The sequence below is a fragment of the Gavia stellata genome, chromosome 2, assembly GCF_030936135.1.
Source record: "Gavia stellata isolate bGavSte3 chromosome 2, bGavSte3.hap2, whole genome shotgun sequence".
NCBI lineage: Eukaryota > Metazoa > Chordata > Aves > Gaviiformes > Gaviidae > Gavia > Gavia stellata.
Window position 1 is genome coordinate 10,955,885 of NC_082595.1, and position 25,529 is coordinate 10,981,413.

At 39.3% G+C, this 25,529-nt stretch overlaps 1 protein-coding gene across 3 annotated transcripts; it reads right to left on the minus strand.

The window, feature by feature from the left end:
- Positions 1-589: 589 nt before the first annotated feature.
- RCOR3 (REST corepressor 3) lies at positions 590-25,468 on the minus strand. 3 transcript variants are annotated; one of them, XM_059829490.1, is made up of 12 exons: positions 25,264-25,468; positions 24,640-24,696; positions 18,671-18,748; positions 17,038-17,090; positions 15,144-15,305; positions 14,662-14,786; positions 13,068-13,146; positions 10,113-10,331; positions 8,362-8,439; positions 7,514-7,571; positions 1,885-2,126; positions 590-1,454 (listed from the first exon to the last, which is right to left on the minus strand). In XM_059829490.1, the coding sequence occupies exons 1-12, from the start codon at positions 25,403-25,405 to the stop codon at positions 1,110-1,112; spliced, it is 1,638 nt and encodes a 545-aa protein (XP_059685473.1). In that variant the 5' UTR covers positions 25,406-25,468; the 3' UTR covers positions 590-1,109. The 3 variants fall into 3 exon arrangements, with proteins under 3 accessions (XP_059685473.1, XP_059685480.1, XP_059685487.1); XM_059829504.1 differs by lacking the exon at positions 1,885-2,126 and having other exon boundaries at positions 1,170-1,454; XM_059829497.1 differs by lacking the exons at positions 17,038-17,090; positions 18,671-18,748; positions 24,640-24,696; positions 25,264-25,468 and adding an exon at positions 16,797-16,807.
- Between the last annotated feature and the right edge of the window lie 61 nt (positions 25,469-25,529).

The following is a 25,529-nucleotide window of genomic DNA, read 5'->3' on the forward strand; positions in this document are numbered from 1 at the left end:
CCTTCCCCCACAACAGCCTCAACACAGCTAATCAACTCCACCAGAAATAGCAGAGATCAGAGATAATAATTTAACAGTAAGACTGGGCCAGCAGCAGGTAAATCTATTGCCACAATATTCTACTACCACCATCAGCCTCTATACTTCCCTCATGAATTCTTAGGCAAGGTATCAATGACCTAACATACACGAACTGCAGACAGCCAGCCATCCTCAGAGGAATGAAATTCTGCTGTACTTAAATTAGAAGAATTAGTGGAATAACAAATTAAATTAATGGTTCTTGCTATATGGTTCCTCTCCTGTCATCCCCCTGGGTGGTAGAAGTTGCTGCCTCTCTCTCCACCCCAGCCCATAAGAGATACTGCAGCAGGAAACTGGACTCCTGTTTTCAGTTAACTTCCATGAGTAGAACACGCATGAGATTTAGTAAGTTTGGTACAATAGCTCATTGAGTCTTCAGAATACTCTTTCAGAGGAGTATTTGATAAGACAGTACCTTTTTAAACACGGAAAAGTATTCTGGGAAAAAAATATGAAGAGAAGAAACATCTACATTTTACAAGTGCGTGAAATGTTTCTACTGTTATTTAAAAGGGCCAAAAATTCTGAACCTAAGGCCATTTTTTTTTTTTTGCACTAAAAGTAAAAAAAAAAAAAATTCACACACACACAAAATCCCCCCAACGCTACATTTAAAGTCTCCTACAATATTATCTATTCCTAGATTTGCCAGACTACTTTCCTGTAGTTAGATGCTTGACTACAAAGAACTGTAATAAAATAAATAGAGTAAAAATCAGTTAAACAAAATCTTGGTGTGTTGAACATTTATTCATTTAAGAAGTTAGCGTCCTTCAACAGTTATTCGTATAGAGGAGGGCTGTGTTGTAGGCATTGTTCTGCTGTACAAGTCTTCGACATAAAAATATTTTTATACAGGTGGTCATTCACGTGGTTCTGTTTCTAGTTATTAGCTTGCTCCTCTGTAAAACTGGTCTGATACCTGTGAAGGCTTGCTCTTTTCTCCCCTTCATTATTTGGAAAAAAAAAAGTACATGAATACAATTTTTCAAATGTAGGAGTTAGCATAATTCTGCTTTATTACTTCAGTGCAGAGTGGACTGAGATTCTGTCTGAATTCCAATAAGCGAGGGTGGCTGCTGGCCGCTAACCGTGGTTAACACTGGCCTTGGGTTTAGACGAGGAGGCATGGAATTAGCTGGGCGGATGAGCGGTGGGGGAGGCTGATTTAGAGTCGGCCTTGGCTGAATAAATCGTGCCTGCTGTTGAAGTGGTGGAGGCTGACGATGGAGAGCAGGAGCAGCAGGAAGCGCTGGACGAAGTAACGGGGGCGGCTGATTTAAAGTTGCCATGGGAGCAGTAGGTGCTGGAGCAGATGCCTGTGCTGGAGGTGAAGGGCCTAAACACTGAGTGGCCGGAGTGCTTTGTGCCTGCGCAAAGGACAAAGACAAGACTGCGTGAACAGCCATCCCAGCCAGAACGCGATGCAGTTGGGCTGCCACTGTCCACTACACAGGAAACAGCATTTAAAAAACAAAACAAAAAAACTGAGAAGTTACTGAAAAGAAATCACCAACCAAAACATTATAGGCAGCAGAACTAAAAATATTTATGAAGCAAGAGTCTTCTTTCTAGAACAAGAACTGTATTTTAACAATAAAACAGTAACGTGATCGTCACTATGAAAGGTGCAGTCCTGCTCCCAGCTGGTTAACGACATTGGCTGAAGTTCTATGCAAGCTCATCATCATTCTTTAGAATGCGGTTTGCCACTCCACACCAGTTAACCTTACATTATATCACTAAATAAAATGCTGTTCCTCAACCCATGCTTACTTATTTCTGGTACACAAAACACACCTCATCTTCTTCATCAGTGCTCTTTCCTGATGGCACATTAGAAGTATTTTTTGTGTCCTCCCCTAAAGCAGAAGCATCACCATTAGAAGCCAGGGTTCCTTGTTCCGCTTCCCATTCCTGCAATACCTCCTCTAAGTTAAACCGACGCCTGTAGTTTACAAAGAAGTTCTTCACTTGGCCAACAGTCTTGTTGCCAATTACATCTGCAATAGCTTGAAAATCTTTACCGTATTTTCGGACACCTGGAAGGCAAAGTAAATAACATAGCTGTGAAGAATCAGTCAGACACAGCTACGTGTGATGTATTTATAGAGAGAACCTATGGGGCCTGCAAACCAAGGACTTGCTAATTAGGAGGACTTCTCAATTAGGAGAAGGTCTCAATTTCCATTAAAACAAAATAATTTTTAATTGCACAGCTATCAACATACAAATCAAGAACTTTATTAAAAGGTCATTACCCATTCTTCTTAAAGATCCTGGCTTACTCACCAAGCCTCCCAACCTAAAGCCACAGAGATCTGGCCTCTGACAAATAAAGTAAATCCTTCAGTGCGCTTGCAGTAAGGGCAGAAGCCCAAGACAAGTTCAAGACAGGAGAGGGAAGGTGACCGAGCACATGTGTATAGCTGTAAACAGGGTATAACACTAGAAATGTCAAGTGACAGATGTTGACAGCTTCTATAGGTTCCCTCTGTGCCAGCTGCATGCAGATGTTTCTTTGCCCACAACCTGTGCAGCAGGAGTGGTAAAGGGCAGTAGCTACTGGACTAAGCGCAGGGCAGAACAGGGGGGCACAGTTCTGTAAGTCATGATATACTGCTCATTCCTGCACTTGTGACATGCTCTACTGAGGCTACAAAGAGCAACTGGCAAGCATTCACCTGACAGAAGTCTTTTTAAAGCTTTCATTCACCATTTAAGCTGAGTAGAAGAATCTGGGGTTTTGGGACAACCACCTTGGGGAATGTAAGTAAATATAAGCTATTGGTGTCTGTTTGTAAGACAGCCCAGCGCAAGCCTCCAGGAACAACTCCACCCGCAAAAAGCATGACAGAAGATCTTTGCATCGTTCTTCTCATTCATTTTCATATTGACATCAGTAGGTCACTTTTGTTTACAAGCACTTCACAAGAAAATACTTCAAAGAAAATCCCAACATGTACTTTTTAAAGTTCTAAAACTACATTTGCATATAACACAAAAAAAAACCCTTGAGTACAACATTCCATGGTTTTTAACCTAAAATTGGCATTATAACCTAAAGTTTATTGATTTTCTCTCAGTTGTATTTAGGTCGTGTGTCTAGTTCTTCCTCTCTCCCGCTTAAGAAAAAAAAAATCCTCAAACTCTCCAGCATCCTAGAACACAGCTTTTAGCTGCAGAAAGTATATTTTTAATCACAAGTGTCCAAAAGTTTGGAGACTAAAAAGAAATAAAACAGAGTTTTATTCCAGACTGAGTAAACAGAAGACTAATTTTTGCTCTCAGCTATGCATGAGCGAATTACAATTTGACTTCTTCTGTGAAGCTCCTGATAACTGAACTCATTTGGAACGTATTACAGTGCTTAGAGGACAGGCACTCTGTCTCATTACAGGAAAAGAAATGTATGCCTGATTTCATGCCTCACTTCAGAAAGTGAAGCAAAGGATTTGGAAAGTGAGATTTGTTTCAAATCTGAAGGCTATGTTCCTTTTCAACTTAATTGTGAAGAGTATGACCTTCAGCTTGTTCTGCTCTTTTCTACTTTCTTCGTTAATAGGCACTTCTGATGTGGTAATGTACACTCACTGCAATTTAAGAGAAAAGTTCAGCTCCAGGGTAGTAACAATTTCTGCAGCTGAAGCTGATGTTTCAACCATCAGGCACCCAGCTACATTATTTGAGATATTTTCTGGGGCATACAAAAGAATCCAACCATCCTGACTGCAAGAACCTTGGAAAGAAAACAAAGGGACCTAGCAGAGCCATGTGGGAGGGCATGTATCTAGGCAAAGCAAAGACAGGGATTTGGCTCTGTGTTTTATCAGTTGTACAAGGTATCAGCTATACTCCTTAAAAGCTGTGTGCGCCCACGTAGCACTCCCTCCAGTGTTTTAATATTCGATTGCCCTACCGTTATCAGCCTTACTGATTTATAATGATCACTAAATGTCCATTGCAACATATCTAACATCTTGTACAATTAATCAAGTGCACAAAGTGCCCAGCAGAACAAAGCACGTTTTTGTTTGAAACCTAATTCAGACTTTTAGTGATTTCAGCCTTTTCTGTCACTATGCTGTCTATAGTTCTTCCTTCCCCTTAATCTGCAAAACGACTGAGCCTGTTGGGTAACTTCAACTAAAGTTATGAAAAATAAGGTCTTAAAGCCTATTTCCAAGCAAACAGCTTGAAAACAGTGTATCTTGCCTTCACCAAGAGCCCAACTAGAAATATCTAAAGAAAATAAAATTTCCTTAGTTTAGCTACACACAGCACTACTCATTTTGGATCCTTTTCCGAGCGTTACTTAGTACTGCTCTAGCATGGTGTAGTAAAATCCTTTTAAGCTGCATCAGAAACAGAGGAAGTTCAATACATGTTTATGAAAGTTTTATGCATAAGGTGTTGGCATATCTGTAAGAGTTGATGCCAACCCATCATCCCTTCCAAATTGGTGCACATTACTTACACATCCTTATACAAATTCTGTGCTAAACACCACCCAAATTATTTCTAAAGTGTTTAATCTGTTATTCAATAAGAATAATTTTATTAGGTTGCTGAAAGTGAAGCTTAAAGATGACTGCATAGCCTCATTTCACAGGTATGAATGCCTTTCTCCCAACTCATTTGAAAGTAGCCCTGACCATGGGAATCCTTTAAGCTCTTCAAAGCTCCACCGAGTTGCAAAGGTGCAGGGGAATATGTGTATGCTCACTATTACATGTTTCATCTTGAATGGCTAACTCAAGAGAAACTCATAAACCCAAGTTTGATGTGTCTGCCCTGCTTAACACTGTGCAGCACAGTAAACAAAACATTATCCTGGGTCCAAAGCAATATAATAGAGCACCACAACGAGGCAGAAATAGTTAACGGCAACCTCCAGGTTACGAGAGCTGCAGTTTCACTGTGATGGGATTACAGTGCTCCTGGCAACTGCCTTACATAGAGTTAGATCCTGGTTGTCCCAACTGTTGTCCACTGCAATGCTATGAAAGTCATGCACTGGTTTTCAATTCAAATTTTGTTGTTTTGAACAATTGTTAAAACATTTTTGCAATTGCAATTTTCATATGGCTGAGATCTTAGTTTGAAAAGATGATTGTGCTCATACATTTCTATATATAAATAAAATTTGTAACTTACAAACACCTCAAGTGATGAACTGGCCCATTACATTCAATAACAGTTGAACAGTAACCTGATAAATTATACTACAAAAGATCAGCTTAGGGATCGTAAGCCTGAGTCCACAAGCCCGCTGCAGGCAGCCACACTGCTTTTAAGATTACACACTCAGTTCTATTTTTAAGGTGGGTTTTTTCATTACCTCCTCTTTAGTTACTGCCAATCTCTTGAGATTAGCCCAGAGATGATAAAGAGTTTTTTCATGTTTACGAAAAACAGTACCAATATTAAATTACTGCAAATTATTTTTATGATTTCCATGGTTGAGTTTGTTGTCTGAATTCAAGTGAACAAATCACAGAAGTGCCACCTACCTGCTTAATGCTTATGATTTCTGTAAAATTACTAAAAGCACATGCCAAAATATAGCAATACATTTGAGGAAATAAATCTATTTTAAACGTACAAACTCAATGTCCCCATGCTCAAGTCAACTCCCAAGTTCGAGCCTAACACACATTATGGTAGCTTTTAGTACAGCAACCACGGCTACTTTCTTCTAAAAACAGAGTCAGGGCAAAAGACAGCGTGGCTCCTTTATGCATAAGTCTGCTAGCTCAAGCAATTATTTTGAAGCAAGAGATCAGGGTCCTTAGCCTGAGGGATGGGAGGTTAATACCTACAGCACTCTCATTCCAGGAGGGAGACTCTACTACTGGGCAGTAGGTAAGAGAGGGATAATAAGAATACTTTGTTCCTGGCATTAAGGTTCTCTCCCATCACCATTTTATACAGTGGCAAAGGAAGGGGACTAAAAACAAAACAATACATATAAGAAGCACATGTAAATTCAGTGAAAACAGGTTTCTTCCAGAAGGCCGGATTTCTCACCCCACCCTTAAATATTAAGGCTGACTACCTTTATAAAACACGAAACATTCCCTAGAGACCAGAAGACTAGAACTCCTCTCTAGGGAGTCATCACCAACCCTCATTCTCTTTTGCCCATGCTCCAGTTTAGTTTTATTATTTACCTCGCCGGTCACATAGTGCCATAGCTTAACAAAAGCTAAATGCATTCTTATCACTTCCCAAACTGATGCTTAGTGAGAGCTCCAATAACTAAACTATGAAAATGCAAGATGGTTTGAATCCTTTCATGCTAAGGCAGGCACAATGAACCTGGATTTTCCCCACTTCTTCAGCAAGCATTCTACTTACTAGACTATCATATTAAAGATAGGCATCTCCTTCAGTTGCATTTGGGAACAAAATAAAAAAAGTGAGCTTGTTAGCAATACTGAGAAGATGAACTTAGGACAGAAAACAGTTTGGAGATGTAAATCCCAGTCTGAGGCATGTAAGTTGAGAGGGATAACTTCAGACACACCATGCTCTTCAGCATTTCCATTCACACTTCAAAATAAACCTAACTTTAGGTTCAGTCATCTGGCTAATAACTACCAGGTATGGCACACCTGACAACTTTACACTGATATCCTGATCCGACTGAAGGTCTTATACTAAAATTCAGTCTTTCATTTTAAAGGTGAAGAATACAGAGAAATAAAGCAGATGTGTATAACTGAACTGATTATATTATCTTAAAAAAAAGATCCATAGAATTAGAGTCAATATATAGTGGTTTCAAGAATATAGTGGTTTCAAGACAGGGTTAGGCTCTCCAGATATTTCCCTTGCATGTTTCTTGATTAGGCAGTGCATGTTAAAGCAAGACAAGACTCAGTTTTCCTTCATATAAATGAAATAACTGCAAATTAGCTGTATCAATAGCCTACCAGAAAATGTTTTTTCTCCAATGAGACCTCCACTGGGTAGATAACTGCTCTTTTATTCCCTCATGAACAGAGAAAAGTAACTGTAAAGCAGTTTTACTTCTGCTTTTTCCTACTTCAAGAATATGGAGAGATGTCTTAATAAGTGTTTGCTTCAAATTTTATTACTTCAACTATTACTTCAGTCTTCCACTTTAGAAAAATTAATGTAAAGTGATTTAGAAGATGATTGAAGGGATTTTCAGTACTACTACAGTTGTTAAACCCAGGTTAGCTTTTCTATTCGAGATTTAATGAGAGTAACTGAAACACTAGTGTCATGTTGCTTGAATGAATGCCCTAAATATTCTCACTAGTTTTGCTGCTTTCCCAGTGACTTTCTTGTAAAACCAGATAAAGTTTAGCTTTTCATTAGAGGGAAATACAAACATAAGCCTGAGTACCTCTTCAAATCCTTTGCATGAGATTTCAAGTCGCTACTACTATTAACATACCTTGAACTGCAAGAAGCTGCTCTTCTGTGGTCCAACGGGCATTGATTTTCTGATTAGACTATTAAAATTAGAAAAATGGCACAAAGATCATTAAAATGTTTCAACAGCTGCAAAATATCTGAGCATCAGAATGTGTTTTACTTGCACTACATTTTGTAACATAGGTAAAAATCTCTTGCTTATAAGCCATAAATTTATAGTTTAAGACTGCTTTCATGAACAGGAAGTAGCATTTAAGGATTTGAGCTTTGAACTACAGCAATAGTTTTTCCTCTGTTTTACTGCAGTTCTTAATATCAGATATATCATAACTTATGCACAAACTAATGATCTTTATGCAGACAGAATTTGAATTTACAGTTACATTTATCTAAACTATTAGGACTTGGTGTCTGGAGCGTTTTGCATTCATGTTATGTTTCATATCCAAGCCTTTGAAACAAGCAAAAAGAGAATTGCAGTAGTAATAAATCATGCACTTTGGATGCCCAAATGTATATATAGTCAAGTCTTCACACACAACATAGAATTTACTGCTAGCAATCTACATTAACTACTTTTAATCAGAAAACCCCCCATACATCAGGGCTCAGTTTCAGCTCCCTACTGTCACAAACAGACATGACATTTCAGTTTCTTCTGCTTCTTTATTCAGCCAGTTGCCATAAAAAAGCCTACCACTAATTTCTTGTAAAGAAGCCAGACAGACTCACCCCTGCATGTAATTCAATGGATCCTGTTTAAGGGGCTGCTGAAATGCAAACACTGTACTGCAGCAAAACACATTTCTGTAGCTTCCCACTAATGTAAGTGCAAGGCCACAAATTCTAATATTTATTCTGATTTACCTCAGGAGGTTTGAATTCTTCAATCCCGCCTTCCATTTTCTGTTTAAGTGCACTGTTTACTTGCTTAGCATTTTGAACCTTGGTCAAAAACAACAAAGTTAATCAGCTCCACAAAGAAAGTTGGTCACTTTACACATATATCTTCACTAGGATTGCCACAAGTGTACCTCCTAAGTTAGAAAGAGAAATATTATGGTTTAAGGCTTCACTACTTTTAACTGTTTTAAAAGAAAAAAATTTAAAAATACAGCACAGTTTACTATGGAGAAAAAAAAATATTTAAGCCAGTCTTTCCAAAGAACCGTTTGTCTGTAGGAATATTAGAAGTAGGACGTAACAAGCAAGTTTTGATAATGATGCATATGTTCTTGAAGAAGAATGCAGAATATTCTAGACCCAAAACTTGGTTCTTAGAAATCTAGGTGAGGTGTACTGTATACATTAACTTATTCCTTCTCCAAAAAGCACTTTGGAAAAAAAAAAAAAAATTTATGAGATGTTTCCAGTTAGTTCCTTCTGACAGGCTGCTTTTTATTGACGTTAGATCACCATGATTTCCTTTAAGGGTGATTCTTGGAATGATTTAAAATATTTAAATAAGATATCTTAGTCTATAAAAAGGAGAGAGTTTCCAAATCATACAGATACACATCTAATAACCGTTTAAACCTGACAGTGATGCACATAAGGTAACATAGGTAAGAAAATAGTTTTGCATACTATGGTGCACAGCTATTACAAGTGTTCTTTAAGTATGGACACAAAAGCAGACAACTCAGTGGGAGACTCCAAAGGCTGTGTCTCTGAAATCACTGCAAGAAAAAAAGAGAAACACAACCTCAAGGCTGTAACTCACCTACACTTAGGCTAAAGAGTGAAACCCACCTATGCTATTTAGTCCCAGAGTCCTGCTGTGACAGAAAGAAGCATATTTCTCCTGTAAAAGAATACAAGGGAGCAAAAACCCCACAAACCCCTTTATTCACTCCATGATTTTGCAACATGGCAGCTCTTAGCCGTCTATAAGGAGGCAGAAATTCCAGGAGATAAGCCTTGACTTTGTAGCCCCATCGCTCCTAGAAAGCAAGCATGCACATTCTGCTGTACCCTTACAAGCTGAATAGATTCTGTGTTTCAACTTCAAGTGCCAAAAGTTAACTTCTTCATGCAAAGGATGCAGGCAATTGTCCTCTTAAAGGTGAAGACTATAAAGCTTTTCTAAATTTAATAAGTAGGAGAAAGCTCATCAATTCAGACAAAGAAATAACTAGGCCCATAATTTCCCTCCCCCCATACTTTCATGGTATGTGGGGAAGGTCATCCAGAAAAACAGCTACAATTTTAAGCATAAAAAAATGTAACTCCCACTGCTTCATTGGTCTTATTCTCACTTGTCACACAAATACTTTTAACAAAGTTAAAAAAAAAATAAATCAAATCACATGTGACTTCGGTTTTCTCCTGTCCCCAGATCTGTAACACTGTTTTCATGCCACACTCCACCCCACCTTTTTTTTTTTTTAAAGGGAGTCATCTTGTATCATACTATCCACAAGAGCAGATGAACATAAAACAACAAAACCAAAGAATAGCTAGTCAGCTACTGTCCAGCATTTCTGGTGATAACTGTGGAACAAAATTAGGAAGACTCACATTAAAGAAGTTTCAGAATCTTCATAGATAATCTTCAAAATCATTACAATCAGAACAATCTGAGATGAAAACAAAACAAGACCAATAACCCATGGTACCTGTCGCTTTAATGAGATTAGTTCCATATCCAGCTGTCTAAGAATTGTGTTGGCTGCATTGGGACTACAGGAAACAGCTATCACATCTTCCTGGGTCAGGTACATGCCTTTTGGTGGACGGCATTTGGAACGCTGAGAATGGTGGCGATGCTGCAAGCTCTGATACTCTCTTCTACCCAGACCTATTTTGCTGGTCTGAACAGGCTGCTCATTATTGCCCTTTAATTTACAAGAAATAAACCATTAAAGAATAACAGTATCCTATATACAACTTTATTAAAGAATAAAGCATCACATAGCATTGTAATGTCATATTTATGACCAAGAAAACTTAAGCTAACATCCTCCTCTGCATGTAGTATCCAAACTAAGTCTTGCAGATGAGCTGATGGAGCATACCAGTCATTTGCTGGATAAACCTGCATTAGTCTTAGAAAGGCCAGTTTTCAACTTTTTTTTTTTTTTTTTTAACATGGCTGAAAATACAAAAAATGGTATAGAAATCACAGACCGAATACTGTGAAAGAAGGGGGGGGGGGAAATCGAGAACCTCTCATATAAGCAGAAGGTAAAGAATATATATATATATTACGCGTTTAAACCAAGTAATCATTACACATTTATTTTTGGTCAGATATGAAGAGTTCAGGTGAAGATCATGGGAGAAGAATGAGTGAAAGTCAACCAGGACGGACAAGAATGCAAGATGACACTTTTCCCTATCGGAAAGCAATACTGCTGTTCGCTTTGGGAGGGGATTTGAGATTTGGAAGAGAGAGGATGGATTTACTTTTGCAGTAATTATAAAAATCCATGTAATTTAGCAAACTTAAGCCTTTGTTGTTTGCTTTTTTGAAGTGGAAAGGGATAGCAAAGAGGAGATGCAATCTTTGTAATTGCTGTTTTGATATATTTGGACACCTAAAAATTTCAGCTTTGCCTTCAATGGGTATTGCTGCACAGCAGCTAGTCTGCATGTATGGGACTCCCATAGAGCAACCAGGTAGGTTGCCTATAGACCAGGAGTAGAGAAGCCAAAATTACTTTCCCTGCAAGGATTTTCCAATTCAAAACAATGCTAAGTACCAGAACAGCGATGGGATTCAGGCTTTTTGCTACTTCAAGCAGCTCCCTACTGCTCCTCCCTACTGGCATCTATGCAGGTTAAGAGGAGGTAGTCATCTGATCACAGTGAAGAGAAAACAAATTGCAGCAGCCATTGTTCTGTAGCATTAGTACAGATCAGCAAACAGTATTTTGCTCTACTACGCTTGACCGTCTGCCACATCCTCTTTCCAGCTAATGTAACATCTTAATCCAGTCCACAGACTTCATAGAGGCAATCTTAAAAGCGCTGAAGATACTTGCTCTTACTCGGAAAGTCGACATGGAGCCCTACATCTTTGACATCTAAAAATCCCAAGGTTAAGTTTACTTCTGGCCCATTTATACTATTTGTTTTTTGGTTCTCTGTTGCTCTTTCAGTATGAAATTGCAGTTCCTATCTGTTCAATCTGGATTTAAAGTGAAAATATTCTCTCAAGCTTTTTGTCTTGCCAAGCTAGAGTGTTTGGCTTGTTTTAGTGTTCTCTGGTAACAGAAAAAGTTTCCATTGCTCTGTGCGTTCAAGTAGCCTACTCAGTTTATATTTTGCTTAGGAAGTAAAAGTACACAAATCCTACCAGAGATATTAGATCACAAAATTATCTTATGTAGATCCAAATAGCTCATCAGAAATTGCAAACCTATTTGTCCTGTACCTAGAAGTCTATGAACACACTACTTTCATTCTGGACTGCATGTAGCGATTCAAACAATAACTAAGGAAAGTAAATTGAACAAAATAGCCCTTATTTAGAAGTGGCTTAGGCAGCAATTCAAATCAACAGATTGCAAGAACATCGTTACAACAACAGAATAAAAAGTAAAAATGTTCATTATTAGACCTTGTGCCATTTCAAGTTCTAAAAAACATATCCTGGCATGTTAAAAAAATAAAAATCTCAAACCCTTTTACAGAAAGGGGTAATTGTAATTGCCCTTTTTTTTTTTTCCCCTGAGACAGGTAGATAAAGCGATACACTGAAGGTCACTGCAAAGCTGAGAACGGAATCTGAACCTATCAGTCTCTTATTCAGCATCTTTTTTGGTAGAACTGCGAAGTTTTATTAGCAATCCCAGATACCACTTCATGGCAATGTTGAAGTTTTGCACTACCTCTCCTCCCATATTCTCAAGAAGCATGAACTCTACCATTTTAGGAAAAATCACAAATGCATTAAGTTGATCAAGGGAACAATCAAACATTTACACACTTAACTGTGTTCTTCTAGTCTTGTTCATAAATAACTTAATGTTTACCAAACGAATCACCCAAAAAACCCCAAAACCTGTACATACCCCAAACACAGCACTCATCTGTAAAGCTAACAGTAAAGCTAACAGTAAGTGCTCATTAGAGGAGACAATGTTTTTCTCTACATTTATTAGTAGAAAGGTTCTCAGTAAAGCTACATATTAGTTGAAATGCATAACTTCACTGTGGCTTTGAAAGAGCAAAAAAAGTTATTCTTGGAAAAATGTCATTTAATTTTAAAATGCAAAGAAAACATTTCGTTTCCAATAATTCACAACCAGTAAAACTGTAAACGTATTAACAAGACAGAGGCAGGGGGAATGTTGCTTTACCAGGTAGCAATAGCATACATCTCTTAAAACTTGAAGATCTCTCAGAAGATAGTGAAGGTAATGAGAGATGCATTTATGTCCACAGAATGGAAAAAATAAGCGATAAAATTTTGTTTCAATCAGAAGTTGTCAAGACTTTGATCACCTAAAAACCCTGTGAATTCAGCAGGCTGCAAGCTAAACCTCTTTACTAGAAGTCATATTCTTCACAGTAACACATTCACAGGAAACAAACAAACTGACATTCACCGTTAAGCTATCTGTTACCTCCTTTTTGGCTTCTTTTTTGGGATCATAATCACTATCATTTCCATCCATTGGATGAGCTTCTTCTACGTCATCATCACTGAGGACAGATAAGAAGCTGGTCATTTTATCTATTTTTTTAACCCCAAATATAAATATGTATCAGGGTAGGACAGAATTATCTACTCTAAAATATCCACCCTAAGTATATGTCATCTCAAAGTTATTCATAGTTTTCAAAAGAGAGCTGTTACAAACATACTTCCTTTATGAAATTCTAATAATTATTATGATAAACAAGCAAACCTAAACTGTAGTTTCAGAATTACTTTAGCAGTGCTGGTACTGCTGCCAAAAAATTTGGTGTCACCTTTCTTCAATTCAACCACTTGTGCCAGCATGAACACTTACACGGTCAACTATACCAAGGCTAGAAATAACCTTTCATTTGCCACGTTAGTTTTAATAGATCAGTTCTCTAACCACCACACCAGGTGTATGAACCCTCGATGAAGTCTGTGGGGAGCAAAAGGGGACAATGTAAGATGGGAAAATACAGGACTGCTTTTTCACCAAAGTGCTAAAGATCTAGCAACTGGGGAGGGGGTCGGGGAGGAAGTGAACTCTGCTGAATTAAATCAAGGAGAAAACAGTGAAAAGGTAACAGTTAGTTTAGCTGAGTCCAATCCAGTCATTCACACAATATAATTTCTGAATAAATTAATGTAGAAAAACAACAAAAATTTCTAGTTATTACCAAAAAACCCCAAAATGCTGTATTAGAAGCAAATTTATTTTCTGCTGTAATTTTTCAGCTATAGGGTCACTAAGTAAGCACACGAATTTTAGATTTCAGGAGTTCCCCTTTTGCTCTAGCTAGGTAGTTTTCTGTAGATGTAAAATCATACTTTCCAATATAAACATGATTATGCTAGTTACACATTCAACATATTAAATCACTTTTAAAAAAGTACAAGCTAATACTCAGGTATATAAGTGCAATATAATTTTAATTTCATAGTAAGTAGGGGAAACATCATTCCCTCCTACCCAAAACAATTTAAAATTGAGTTCTAATTCTCTTTGACTGATAGCAGTTCTAAGTCTCCTAAAATAAGATTTATATTTATATAAAGTTTCGTTATAAAACAGTACTTGGGCATTCTAATTGCTACAACTCTTTACAGTGGTTGATCTTTCAGTTTTAATTCCATTCTAGTTAAAAAAAAAATGCAAACAAAAAAACCCATCCCACCCAGGAAACCCCCACACCCACAAGCAAACTCTCCCCCCCCCACAATAATATAGGGTTAAACTTCTCAAATAAAGTATTATTTCTAAACGACATCCCCAGACTTCAGGCTTTTTAAACCCTTGTTTTTACAGTTATCCCTTAAAGCACTCAAGTGTGTTATTACAACTCACACTGACTGCATGATATAGTTCTTAAAGCACAGGTACCAAACCCCTTGCTAAAAGCAGAGACATCACTACAGATGCTCAAACCTAAAAACATGGTTCATGCTGAACCATAATGGCTGGAAGAAATTACTCCGACATCTCTACCTAGAAAGACTTCAGTCTCTGGTTAGCTACTTAGGGATATCAAACTTACCTGTCACCTTGATTATTTCTATTAGCTAGTTTTCGAGCCTGCCGATCCATCAAACTTGTCCTAGAGCGAGTTTTTTTCCAAGAATAGTAATATTTTACAAGGCTTGCAATAGTCTTGTCTGGAAGCTAGAAGAATTCATTAACATATCAATACTTTTTAAAATTAAAATTCCACCTAAGATTATAATTCTGCTCTATTTACAACCACCTTTACCCACATATCTTAAATGCATGGATGAGATGGAAAGGAGGGATGTATTTCATATAAATTTTTTAAAAAGGGGGAGGGGGGCTAAAAGGCTTTTTTATTAGTGTGAAAAAGCTACATGTCCAAAAGTTATGATGAAATTAACTTAAATCTTATATTCAAAGTTGTTCCTGAAGCTTTTACACAGAAATCAACATGAAATTTTACCCCAACAGGAGCCTTTGTTCTTTGTGCATCTGAACTGTTTAATGCTTCTTATGAAAGTATTACTTTACCATTTGCTGGATCCTGTGAAAGCTCTTTCCATGGAAGCTAAATGCTTGTTCAAATAGGACTTTATCTTCAACTGTCCATTCATCAGGGAAAGGAGTGAAGTTAGGGAGATCCGCAAGAGACTTCTCAATATTGTGCTTATGCCAGAATAACATGCCGAGAGCCTTTGAAAAGAAATAGTCCCTTTTTGGATTTAGTCAACTTTCTAAAATGTTGAGACAAGTTAAATTAAAAAAAATGCAATTTATTTATTTAAAATATAATTTGACTATCAGAACCCCTTCTCAAAACGTATTTACAATTTTATGGGCTATGTACTATAGGTTACAAAATTCTCTGTGGAGACAATATGAAGAGTGAGCACGTCTGTGCTTCATTAAAGCTATGAAAGCTAGACAATTTAAGGTTGGCATGGCAGCACTAATTCTGAAGCAGCATGAACTAGGTTGATAGGCTTAGATCTGACTTGCTTTCTTTCTTTACAAGCATATATGACCTACACAGTTCCTTACAGGTCTTCAGGCCTTTATTACCAGCCCACTCAAAAAAACAAACAAACAAACTTTTCAGCAGTCAGAAGACCATGCAAAATGCAAGCCTGAAAGTTCAAAGTGAGAGTGGTCTTTATACAACTCTCCAATCCACAAATAACAGCAAGGCCCCTTCCATGTCATGTGCACCTAATAAGAATTGATATTTAAAGATATTTTCTTCATAATTTCATTTCTCGTTATTCTTAAAGAATTTTACACTGATTAGACTTTCTGCCAGAGAATCAATGACAGATTTGATGCCAAGTCTGGCATGGGAATTGGGAAATGTAATCCACTCAGTTTCAACCATACAGTGCAGACATGATCACCAGTTGTTCATCAGCTCTCCAAACCCCTGATTTCACATCTTCTAGTAACCTGGACATAGAAAGCCTCTTTTCTTGTTAAAATGGCAAGTGACAAGCACCTCTTGCAAAGATAATTTCTATTCCACTGTGAACAGTCTACAAATATTTTGTATCAGAAGTTGTTTTGAAAATTAGTCTTTTTTGTAGACTTATTTTGAGATCCCTCAGTTCCCTTTCTCGCCTAAAAAAGCCAAGCCATAAACAAACATCACCAAACTGCAAATATTCTGGACATTGTAACATTGGCAGCATCTTTTTCAGATAGCAGTTGACTAGCGAGTCTTTGCTTTTATGAGCTTCCATCCTCCAAAACTTGATCATACAACTTGTTTCCACATGTACACTGAATATTTTTTTGCAATAGGTAAGCTCACTTTTACACAAATTGGTTAATTTCTGAAGAAAATTACAATAGAACTAAGTGCAGATTAGCAAAGTTATATCCTGTACTTTTTACGGCATGGTGACTAAAGGTTATTAAAAAAAAGCAAACCTGTATGTTACTCTCAAACCTAGAATTTGATTCTGTTTTCCTGCCTCTGAAAGAACACTCAAAGTTGGTTTGCCTCTTTTTTTTTTTAAATATGCAAGAAACCTTTCCAGTACTGTCCCTGTTGCAATTAATGGTTCAAAATTGTACCATATGTGAATTCTAAAATTAAACATTAAATTTGTAAGCTGCTTTCCTAAGAAATTCTTTAGCTAAATATACACACACAATTGCATGACATGCCCAGTGTATCAAGAAACATACCAAACCTTTCAAAAGTGCACATTACAAGCTGAGCATGTCATGAAAACAAAGAGCTCAATCTTTTGCAGAGAATCCAGACCACAACTGTATGCAGATCCATATAACTGCAGTGTTTGCTGCCGTGCCTGAAGAGAAACAGCGTTAATTAATGGTAACCAAGGGAAAAAAAAGAGTTGTGATATACTTTTATATAAAAAAAAAAAAATCCTTTAAATGAGCACTCTTAATTCATAGCACTTACCTGTTCCACATTGTATCCATGTTTTTCCTTTGCTATTGCTATATATTCATCCACTGTAACAAAGCAATGCCAGAATTAGTCTTTAGTGCTTTATTCTGCTATAAGGTGACACAGAATTAGCCACCTAATATGGAAAAACAGTCTTCCCATGCTTTAATACACTGCATAGGCCCAGGTCCCCGAAATGTTAAATATATTCACAGCTTTATTAATAACAAATAAGCCCACTGTCTTTAACCCAACATTTAATTCTATAAACTTTTTACACAAGCTAATTCTCAGTGAAAAAGAAGCTTTCTTTCACATTTTTACTACAACAAAGCCACAAAGGCTCATAATTTATTTATTTAAATCAGAGACTAGATGGTTATTGAAAGGCTGTGTCTTCTTGGAACCCACTCTTAAGAACACGGACACACTAGGGGGGATGTCCAGACACCTGGGTCAGTTTTAAATTGAACTACTTCTACTGTTTGTATTCCCAAACATGTTAAAAATTAATATAAAGAGATCCTAGATCAATAATTATACATATCCTTGATATTAATATAGTTTTTACTGACCAACATTAATTTTAACCATGGCATGAAGACAGTTTTCAATAGAGAATATGAAAATTCAATAATTAGGTCATCAAACTTGCCAATAACGTATTTGTTAAATCATATTTGGCCATACTAGAGACAGCTTTGAGTTGAACACTTTCCATCATTTTGCAATTAAGTCCTGCTAGTTTTGATCTTCAGTGGGTACTTTTTTTATTTTTAAAGAAACAAAGTCTTCCCACTCACCTTCTACGGTTTATAATTAAGTGGCAACTAAATGTAGTTGAAAGGAAGCATGACTGAGGAAAGGAAATAATTGTATCCTCATTATTCAAATGGACCAGAGATGTCCTCGACATGAACTGTTGCAGGAAAGAGTTATTGGTACTTTAGAGGAATGATGAAAGTGTTTAATAATCATACTTGTATTTTATTTTGAACTGTTCTGCAGTAGTAGAAGGTATGATCCCTCAAATGTAGAGGGACACAAACCTCTAACTACTGGTAATAGGTAGAAACTGTCCTGAGGACCAGGCTCATGACTGCACCCTTAAAGTTTACTCCCCTATATTTACATATGGGAAATTCTAGCATAGGAGGCAGGTTTAAATTAGATTAAAGAGATAATTGATCACACTTAGTCAGATGACTCCTGTATTTCAGGTCACTTTTGAAGGGAGAAAATGCTCAGTTTTTCCTGTTAAGACAGCAACAATAATTTCCCCTTGAACTGGACCTTAACACATCTTTTCTGAATTTATCCACTGCAACTCCTTCTCCTAGAAATTTAGAGCAGCAAGTTCCTCATATTTAGATGTTTTATTCTTTTATTAATAACTAAAGGTTTCACAGACATTGATGATGATATAACACAGGCAGTGTGATTTGAAACAAAGACTTAACTATAAAATAAGAGAAGGCGATCTTTCCTTTCCCCGGAGTTCTCTAAATAAAAAAAATAAAAGAGAAGCTTTGTGTTTAATTTACTAATTTGCAGTTTCACTGTGTGTAAAATAAAGAGTGAACAGGCACACCAGAAACAATTATTTAGTTATACTTAAGCATCCAAATTCGTAAGCGGGACTTACACTTGGCATCTGGAATATTATGATATGGAGACCATACAAGCATCCCTCCATTATCTTTATCAGTGTATTTTGTGGCACCTGTAAGAAAACAAGTATGTCTCAGTATTTATAAATATGACCTAGAGAACAGTTATTCACAGGACAGTAAGTAAAAGCCAACCATATTAGGAAGTCCAGCCCAACCACTAAGGAGTGGGGGGAAAAAAAAAAAACAAAAAACATTCATTCGACCTTATTTTCTTAAGACATTGAATGGCTGAATTTGAACACTACTCTTACGAGGTTCAATCGTAACTGGATATTAGACCACATATGATTACCACAATTGGAGCATTAAAGTTGGCATTGCTAAAGTTGGCATGGGTGCAAAATTTAGAGGTACTGGTGTTGGAACAATCCTCCAGAAGTTATGATTGTCTATTAGTATTCTAACATTTACCACTATCATAGGAGTATCAAGATCTACGGTGTTAAGTTAGGCTTCCTTAAAACAACAAAAAAACCCCGAGATGGGGGTAGAAAACAGTCACCATCCCTGATCCTTTCAGCAAGGAACTATACTAACAACTATACCATAAAAATACTGTTGTTCATCTCTCTCTAGTTTTGATTTTTATAGCCATGTAATTCTGATATTCATAGCCAACCAAACTGTGTAGCTGTAAAAAGTAGTTAGGTGCAGAAGCCATCTTTTTTTGTTCAGTTGGTTTTTTTGGGGGGTTGTGGTTTTTTTGTTTGTGCTTCACCTCCACCTCAATGTAGCAAGGGAAGCAGTCCAAGTTACCTAACCTATCAGGAAGACAGAGCAATTTTTGCAATACTGATGCAACTTTGTACAAAGTACTAAGTCACAGAGTCTTTGATTTTTAAAAAGCATACTGTAAAAGAAAAGGAAATTCCCCAATACTGGAAAAGCATTAACTAATATTTACCTTTCATTATATTTTACAAATGTACGCTACTACATAAAGCCTCTTACAATCTATTTCCTTACAACAGTTTATCTTGCTAAGACATTGCTGAACAACTGGAGCATTTACACTTGTGTCAATATGAATTCCTTGAGGAATCACCCTCAGAGGAACTTTCCCTGCATCCTTCTTGCAGAGGGACAGATTTTTTGTTCACTGAAACATAACTTTTCACTCCATTTTAAGCCTCCACACTTTATATTTAGGTTCCACATCTTGTTGAAGGAAACAAAACAAAACAAATCAATGCTTTGGAAAAGAGAACAACTTAGTGCTTTCTAATTATTTACTGTTTTGTTGCTCTTCCCTCTTCAGTTTGGCAGTGTTTTGTATTTGCTATCATCTTTGCAATCTTTAGATCCATTATGACTGTGAACTTGAAAACCAGTTAATGAGAAAAACTGAAAGAGCTCATGCATCGTCCAAAATGAGATGTGCAAGACAGATAACCTAAATGCACCATAAACTCTGTAACAAGTTAAAAATGTACATACATTCATAAAGCACCAGTTTCAAGGCATAAGCAGTACTAAACTCTGAAAGGGTTTTGCTATATAAAAACAAATTCCTTAATATAACATTCTACTTTAGAACAAAAAAGCATGCCATTTTTAGTCATTAGGAACGCAAATATTTCATGAAGAGTAACGCAAACATGTTACAGGCACATTTCTCTCGTTCACTCAGTTTTTATCATGAATAAATGACAGCTACCCTGTACTCCACTCTTTAACCAAGAGATGAGGAGAAAACAGGACCACTAGACAAACATCAGAATTTCAGGTTGTAAGCAAGAAATGTCAAAACTTAAAATTAATATACCCTTGGCTTTTCCTTAAAAAAAAAAAAAAAAAAAACAAAAAAAACCAAAAAAACAGCCAGACACCTGCAGACAAGTGGGTATCACAGATACTATCAGGTATTGAATATCCAAGTACTGAAGTGAAAAAACTTAGTTTCAGAGTCCTATCATTTGAGCCTGCAGGAGATCATGTATGGGGAGACACTCCCTTATTGAGGTGCCACTCTCACATGACTAATGAGCAGCTCCCACCAGAACACCCTTTTGAAGCAGTGCTGTTTCTCCAGCAGGAATCAGACAACTGTGTCCGTTCAGGGGGCATCTCCACACTGCCAAAAGGAAAGCAAGGATGACAAAGGAAGGATGGGATGCATACAGGTAGCTCAAAGGAAGGCATCTCATCCTCAACACAGAGCGTCCATAGCTACAGTAACAGGGATCCCTCCATCTCCATATGCAGGACCATGATCTACCTTTATGAGAACTGCTTCTTGTCCTTTGTGCCCCAAGTATTCCAGTGAGCTGCACTCCCCCCCAAAAAGGCTGTGCTGTGTCTCAAGGGCAACATGATCTTTACCTGCAAGATCCATTCTTATTGTAGACAGCAGCTAGAAATACCAGGCAACATGTTAACCAAAGCATGCTATAAGAACAGAGTTGTAAGCCAGTAAGGAAGAGAAAGACCATGAGTTACATCTCAAATACAACAAAGTGCCCCCCTGCCCAAACACCACATTCAAGCCACTTAGGAAGAGGTTTCTGGACTTCAGCTGCTGTGCTCCTCTGCCAATACCACTTAGAGAAAGGGGCTAGCTGAAGATGACCCACAGGCACTCTCCACTGCTTCCAGAATAGAGAAACTGTAGCAGCAAACCAGCACTTTCTAAATTTCAGCTTAGCATTAGAAGTTAGGTACATACGGGTGATGCTCTTCTGTACACGACTCCAAGTAGTGAGAATAAAATGAAAATCTGGATGCATACAAGACTTAATAAGGACATTGTGGAGCAGCATGGCAATTTAAAAGTATATTGGTTTCCAGCATACAAAGCACCATCATCTGCTTAAGACTAAGCTTTTAAACTAGGAACAGAAACACAGAAACTAACAGGAGGAAGAACTAAATTTGTAAAATAAAGGACTGGAAATCTTAAAAATAAGTAAACAAACAAATAAATAAAAAAATCAGGGAATGTGAGGACAGATGGCATGGAATAAATGGAAAAATTTATATACTTCACCACACCATTTAATAATTTCAATTTAAGAAAGCCTGTTTTCATGCTGGAAGACTAGAGGGAGAAGAGTTATAAGGGTGTACCCAGAAATGGATTCCCATAAGTGACCTTAATAGGTACAAAACATTCTTGACAGCCTGCCCGCACCTCTGAGAAGAGGGTAAATGGGAAATAAGTATTACAGCATTAAGCAAGCAAATTTCACACTAAAGCCTTTGGGAAGTCCAAATCCAAGTAGAATAAAACTTCTCTAGCAGTTATCTGACGTGTGGATGACACAAGAGTATGGCACATCTTCAGTGACAGCATTCCCTACTATGCTTTCCAAGAGAATGCAAACAGCCTGTAACATTAAGGATATCAGCTTTGTAACATCCTGCTACATCTATAGGTGGGTCGGAAAGTACAAGCGGAAAAAATTTCACCTCAAGAATATAAAGTACTATAGGAAAACCAGCAGGAGGAGACAAAAATCTGGAGTGCAGGAGATGGTTTATTAACTCAGTAAATTAGGTAAGGAGATTTAGGATTTTTATTTCATTAAAACCATTTTTTGCAGTGAGAAAATTTATCTCATTGCAGTAGTATCTAGGGACAATTAAAAATGCTATTTCCCTTACAGCTCGATCTGAAGGCTTGCTTGTAAAAAGGGGATGATAGGGGAAGGCGTAAGAAAGAGTATGTTTAAACTAAACTCTCCTAATTGTTGCTGCCTTCAACCACAATCCACTTCTTCCAAGAGACACTGAGAAAGAGTTGATTCACTTTTTCTTTAAAACAATTCTTATTTTAGACATGAACTCAAGTTAAAAAAAAATACGTTTACTACCATCACAACTTTAATCATGAATGTTCTGTTACTCAATGTATTGTCATAGATGATTGCTTACGAATATTTTTCAACACAGGCTAAGTGAGGCCAAAGGATCGGTATTTATTCTACTCATTTGAGTATTCTGTGTGTGTACCAGAGGACTAACTTTGTATCTTAGACTTTTATCTAGTTTCATCCGTCATTGATTCCCTTCTCCCACCTATTAGTTTTAAGGGTGCTAGAAAAACAGCACTCAAAGTACTGTAAATAAACACACATTCTAACATACCTGGTAAACACTCAAAAAAAGGCATTAAAACAATGCCAAGAAGAAAGAGCATTAAAGTTAGTTAGAGATAGCGCCTATGTCCATATATGCAAACCTAGAAGCATGATGGAGTGTCCATTACATCATTTGCTACAAAAACCCCAGTAATCTAAGTGTAGCTATGATAAGAGCACAGCTTTTTGTCCAGTATTACTTCCATCTCTAAGAAATGATGCCTCAAGACTCATCAGGAAAAAGAAAACCCAAACAGATGAAAGCATGAGATCTTGCTGAGATCTCCTCAGATAACCAATCTGCTAACATGGTAATTGTGTATTGTACTTTTACACTTCATGGACTTTTTTTTTTAATTTTGTAAGACTTAGGTGCTCCAAAAAAAGTTACTGTCTTCTTGCCCTAATAATCAAAATACACACACTAAGAAGAACAATACTATACATTATGCTTCTTACACAAGACTTATTAGAGAAAAATTTCCATCATTAAGGAAATTGATAAAGTAAAGGAGTACATATTTATGCCAGTTATCGGGGAAAGGAGCATCAGTTGAATTCCACCCCCCAGGAACACTTAGGAGCTCTAAAAAGTCTGGTTATAAGAAAGCATAAAATTAGTTCTGTAGTTACAAACGCGACGATACTATTGCATATATAGTTTACAAAATTGAAACCACAGAACCTCAGTTGTCCTACAAGGGAAGAGAAGTTCTTTTAATCAAAAGAAAAACAAACACTATGTGTTTTTCTAAGTTGAGTGGCCTGTTGGAAAAACAAGCCCAGGCTGCACGTTAGAAGCGATCATTTTTATTTATGTTTATTTTTATGTAGGCAATGTAAAAATAAAGGCTGCAAAAGGTTAGTCGTATTAACAAAGAGACCTAGACTACGCGCTCCTTTCTAGGGGAAAGGCATTCCCTTATGCCAAGATCATGCATCCGTTTAATCCCACCCTCCCCCTTTCTTTCCCCCGGCCTTTTCTTCGGCCTGTGGGGACTTGCGCCCATCCAGAGGGGCTCGCTCCAGCTTTAGGAGGCACTATGTGAGAAGCTCTGGCCCAATCCTCTTCCGGTAGGAAATCATCTGACACCAGTGGAGCCTGTTTGGAGAACAGGAAAGTAGATAGGCTTCATCTGACCACTACAGCAGAACTGCTAAACGCTCCTACGGTCTCACTGCTCAGCGTAGTAACGCAAGACAGCATTCTAGCAATTAACTCGCTAAAACCGAGTACCAGGCTCTGCGGGCGTACCCAGTGTTCCTCGGGGTGGGGCTGGGGGGTGGCGAGGAAGGCGGAGGGGAGCAGCTCAGCCTGCAACAGCGGGGCCAGCCAGGCTACTACAGCACACAAAACCGGGGGCAGGAGTTTCCCACCGAGCGCATCTTCCAGCCAGCGCCTCCAGCACGCAGCCAGGTCTGCTCTGCTTCCGGCTGGGCGCATCACTTCCCACCCTCGCCCGAGAACATCCATCACCCCTCGCCAAGTATTTTCAAATCACCTTCTTAATATATTATACGCGTTACGGTTTAAGGCGGAAAAAAAAAAAAAAGAAAGAAAAGAAAAGAAAAAGCATCCAACCTTTTTCTGCTTCACCGCCCCCCGCCGGGTCCGCATAACACGGCTGATAACGAAGTGGGTATTTCCCCCCGCCCCCGGTGCACAGGGAGCAGATGCCGCCCCTGCCCGCCGCCCGCCGCCGGCACCGGGTCGCCAACACAAAGGCTCAAAAGCAAAATAAATACACGCCCGCGGCCGCCGGCGGCAGAGCGCCGAGCCGAGCCCGCCCCGGCACCAAACCCATCCCTCCCGCCCCGGGAGCGGCGGCAAGATGTCAGGTTACAGCCGAAAAGCGATTTACCGGGCTCGAAGTCAGGAATGCGCGCCTGGTATTCCGCTCCGACCCTCATTCCTACATCTGCAACGCAAAGGGGGGAGAGAAATTAACGGCTGGGGTGTCCCCGGGCGGGCGCCGTCCCAGGCTACCGCCGTGTGGCGGGCGGGCGGGCGGGCTGGCGGACGCGCCGCCCGGGAGCCCCCGCCGCCTCGCCGCGGCCGTGCGGAATAAGCCACCTCCCCCCCCGCCACCCCGCCCGTCGCCGCCGCCGCCGCCGCGGATTAAGCCCCGACGACCGCCGAGGAGGGGGCCGGAGGGGGGGAAGGGGGAGTTTATTTCAGCGGAACAATGGGGACGGCGGCGGCGGCTCCCGGGAGACACTCCCCATCGTTAAGCACCGCGGGGCCGCCCGGCAGCCGCGGGGCCGCGCCGCGCGCTCCCGCGCGCCGCCCCCCCACGCGGCCGCGGCCCGGCCCGCCGCAGTACAGGCGCGCGGCGGCGGCGTAACGGCGGCGGCAGCGCCCGCGCCGCCGCGACACCGGCGCGGGGAAGGGGGAGGCGGCTCGGCTCGGCGCCCCTCCCGCCGCCTCCGCCACCCCCCCACCTCCCCGCTGGCGGGGCGGCCCGGGGCCGGCCCCAGGCTCGCACCGTGCTCGTCGCCACTGTCGCCGCCGCCGCTCTCCGGCTCCGAGTAGTGCCCGTTGGAGGGGCTGCTGCTCTTGGTGCCGTTGGGGGCTGCCCGGCTCTTGCCCCCCAGGAGCTCCGCTCCCTTCTCCATCATACCCGGCATGTCAGGCCTTGGGGGAGGGGAGCGGGGGAGAGCGGCGGCAGCGCGGGCTGCCGAGGGGGGGAAGTTAATACGGAGCCGCCATGTTGCCCCCTCCCCACCCCCCCCTCGGGCCGCCGCGGCGCCG

Bases quoted from the DNA above. Each gene is read 5' to 3' on its own strand.
- RCOR3 (XM_059829490.1), bottom strand. From the start codon at position 25,405: ATGCCGGGTATGATGGAGAAGGGAGCGGAGCTCCTGGGGGGCAAGAGC. The intron at 18,749-24,639 runs GTAAATCGCTTT...GTTTTCTTACAG, and splicing joins CATTCCTGACTTCGAGCCCG to GTGCCACAAAATACACTGAT. The intron at 17,091-18,670 runs GTAAGTCCCGCT...GCTTTGTTACAG, and splicing joins TAATATTCCAGATGCCAAGT to TGGATGAATATATAGCAATA.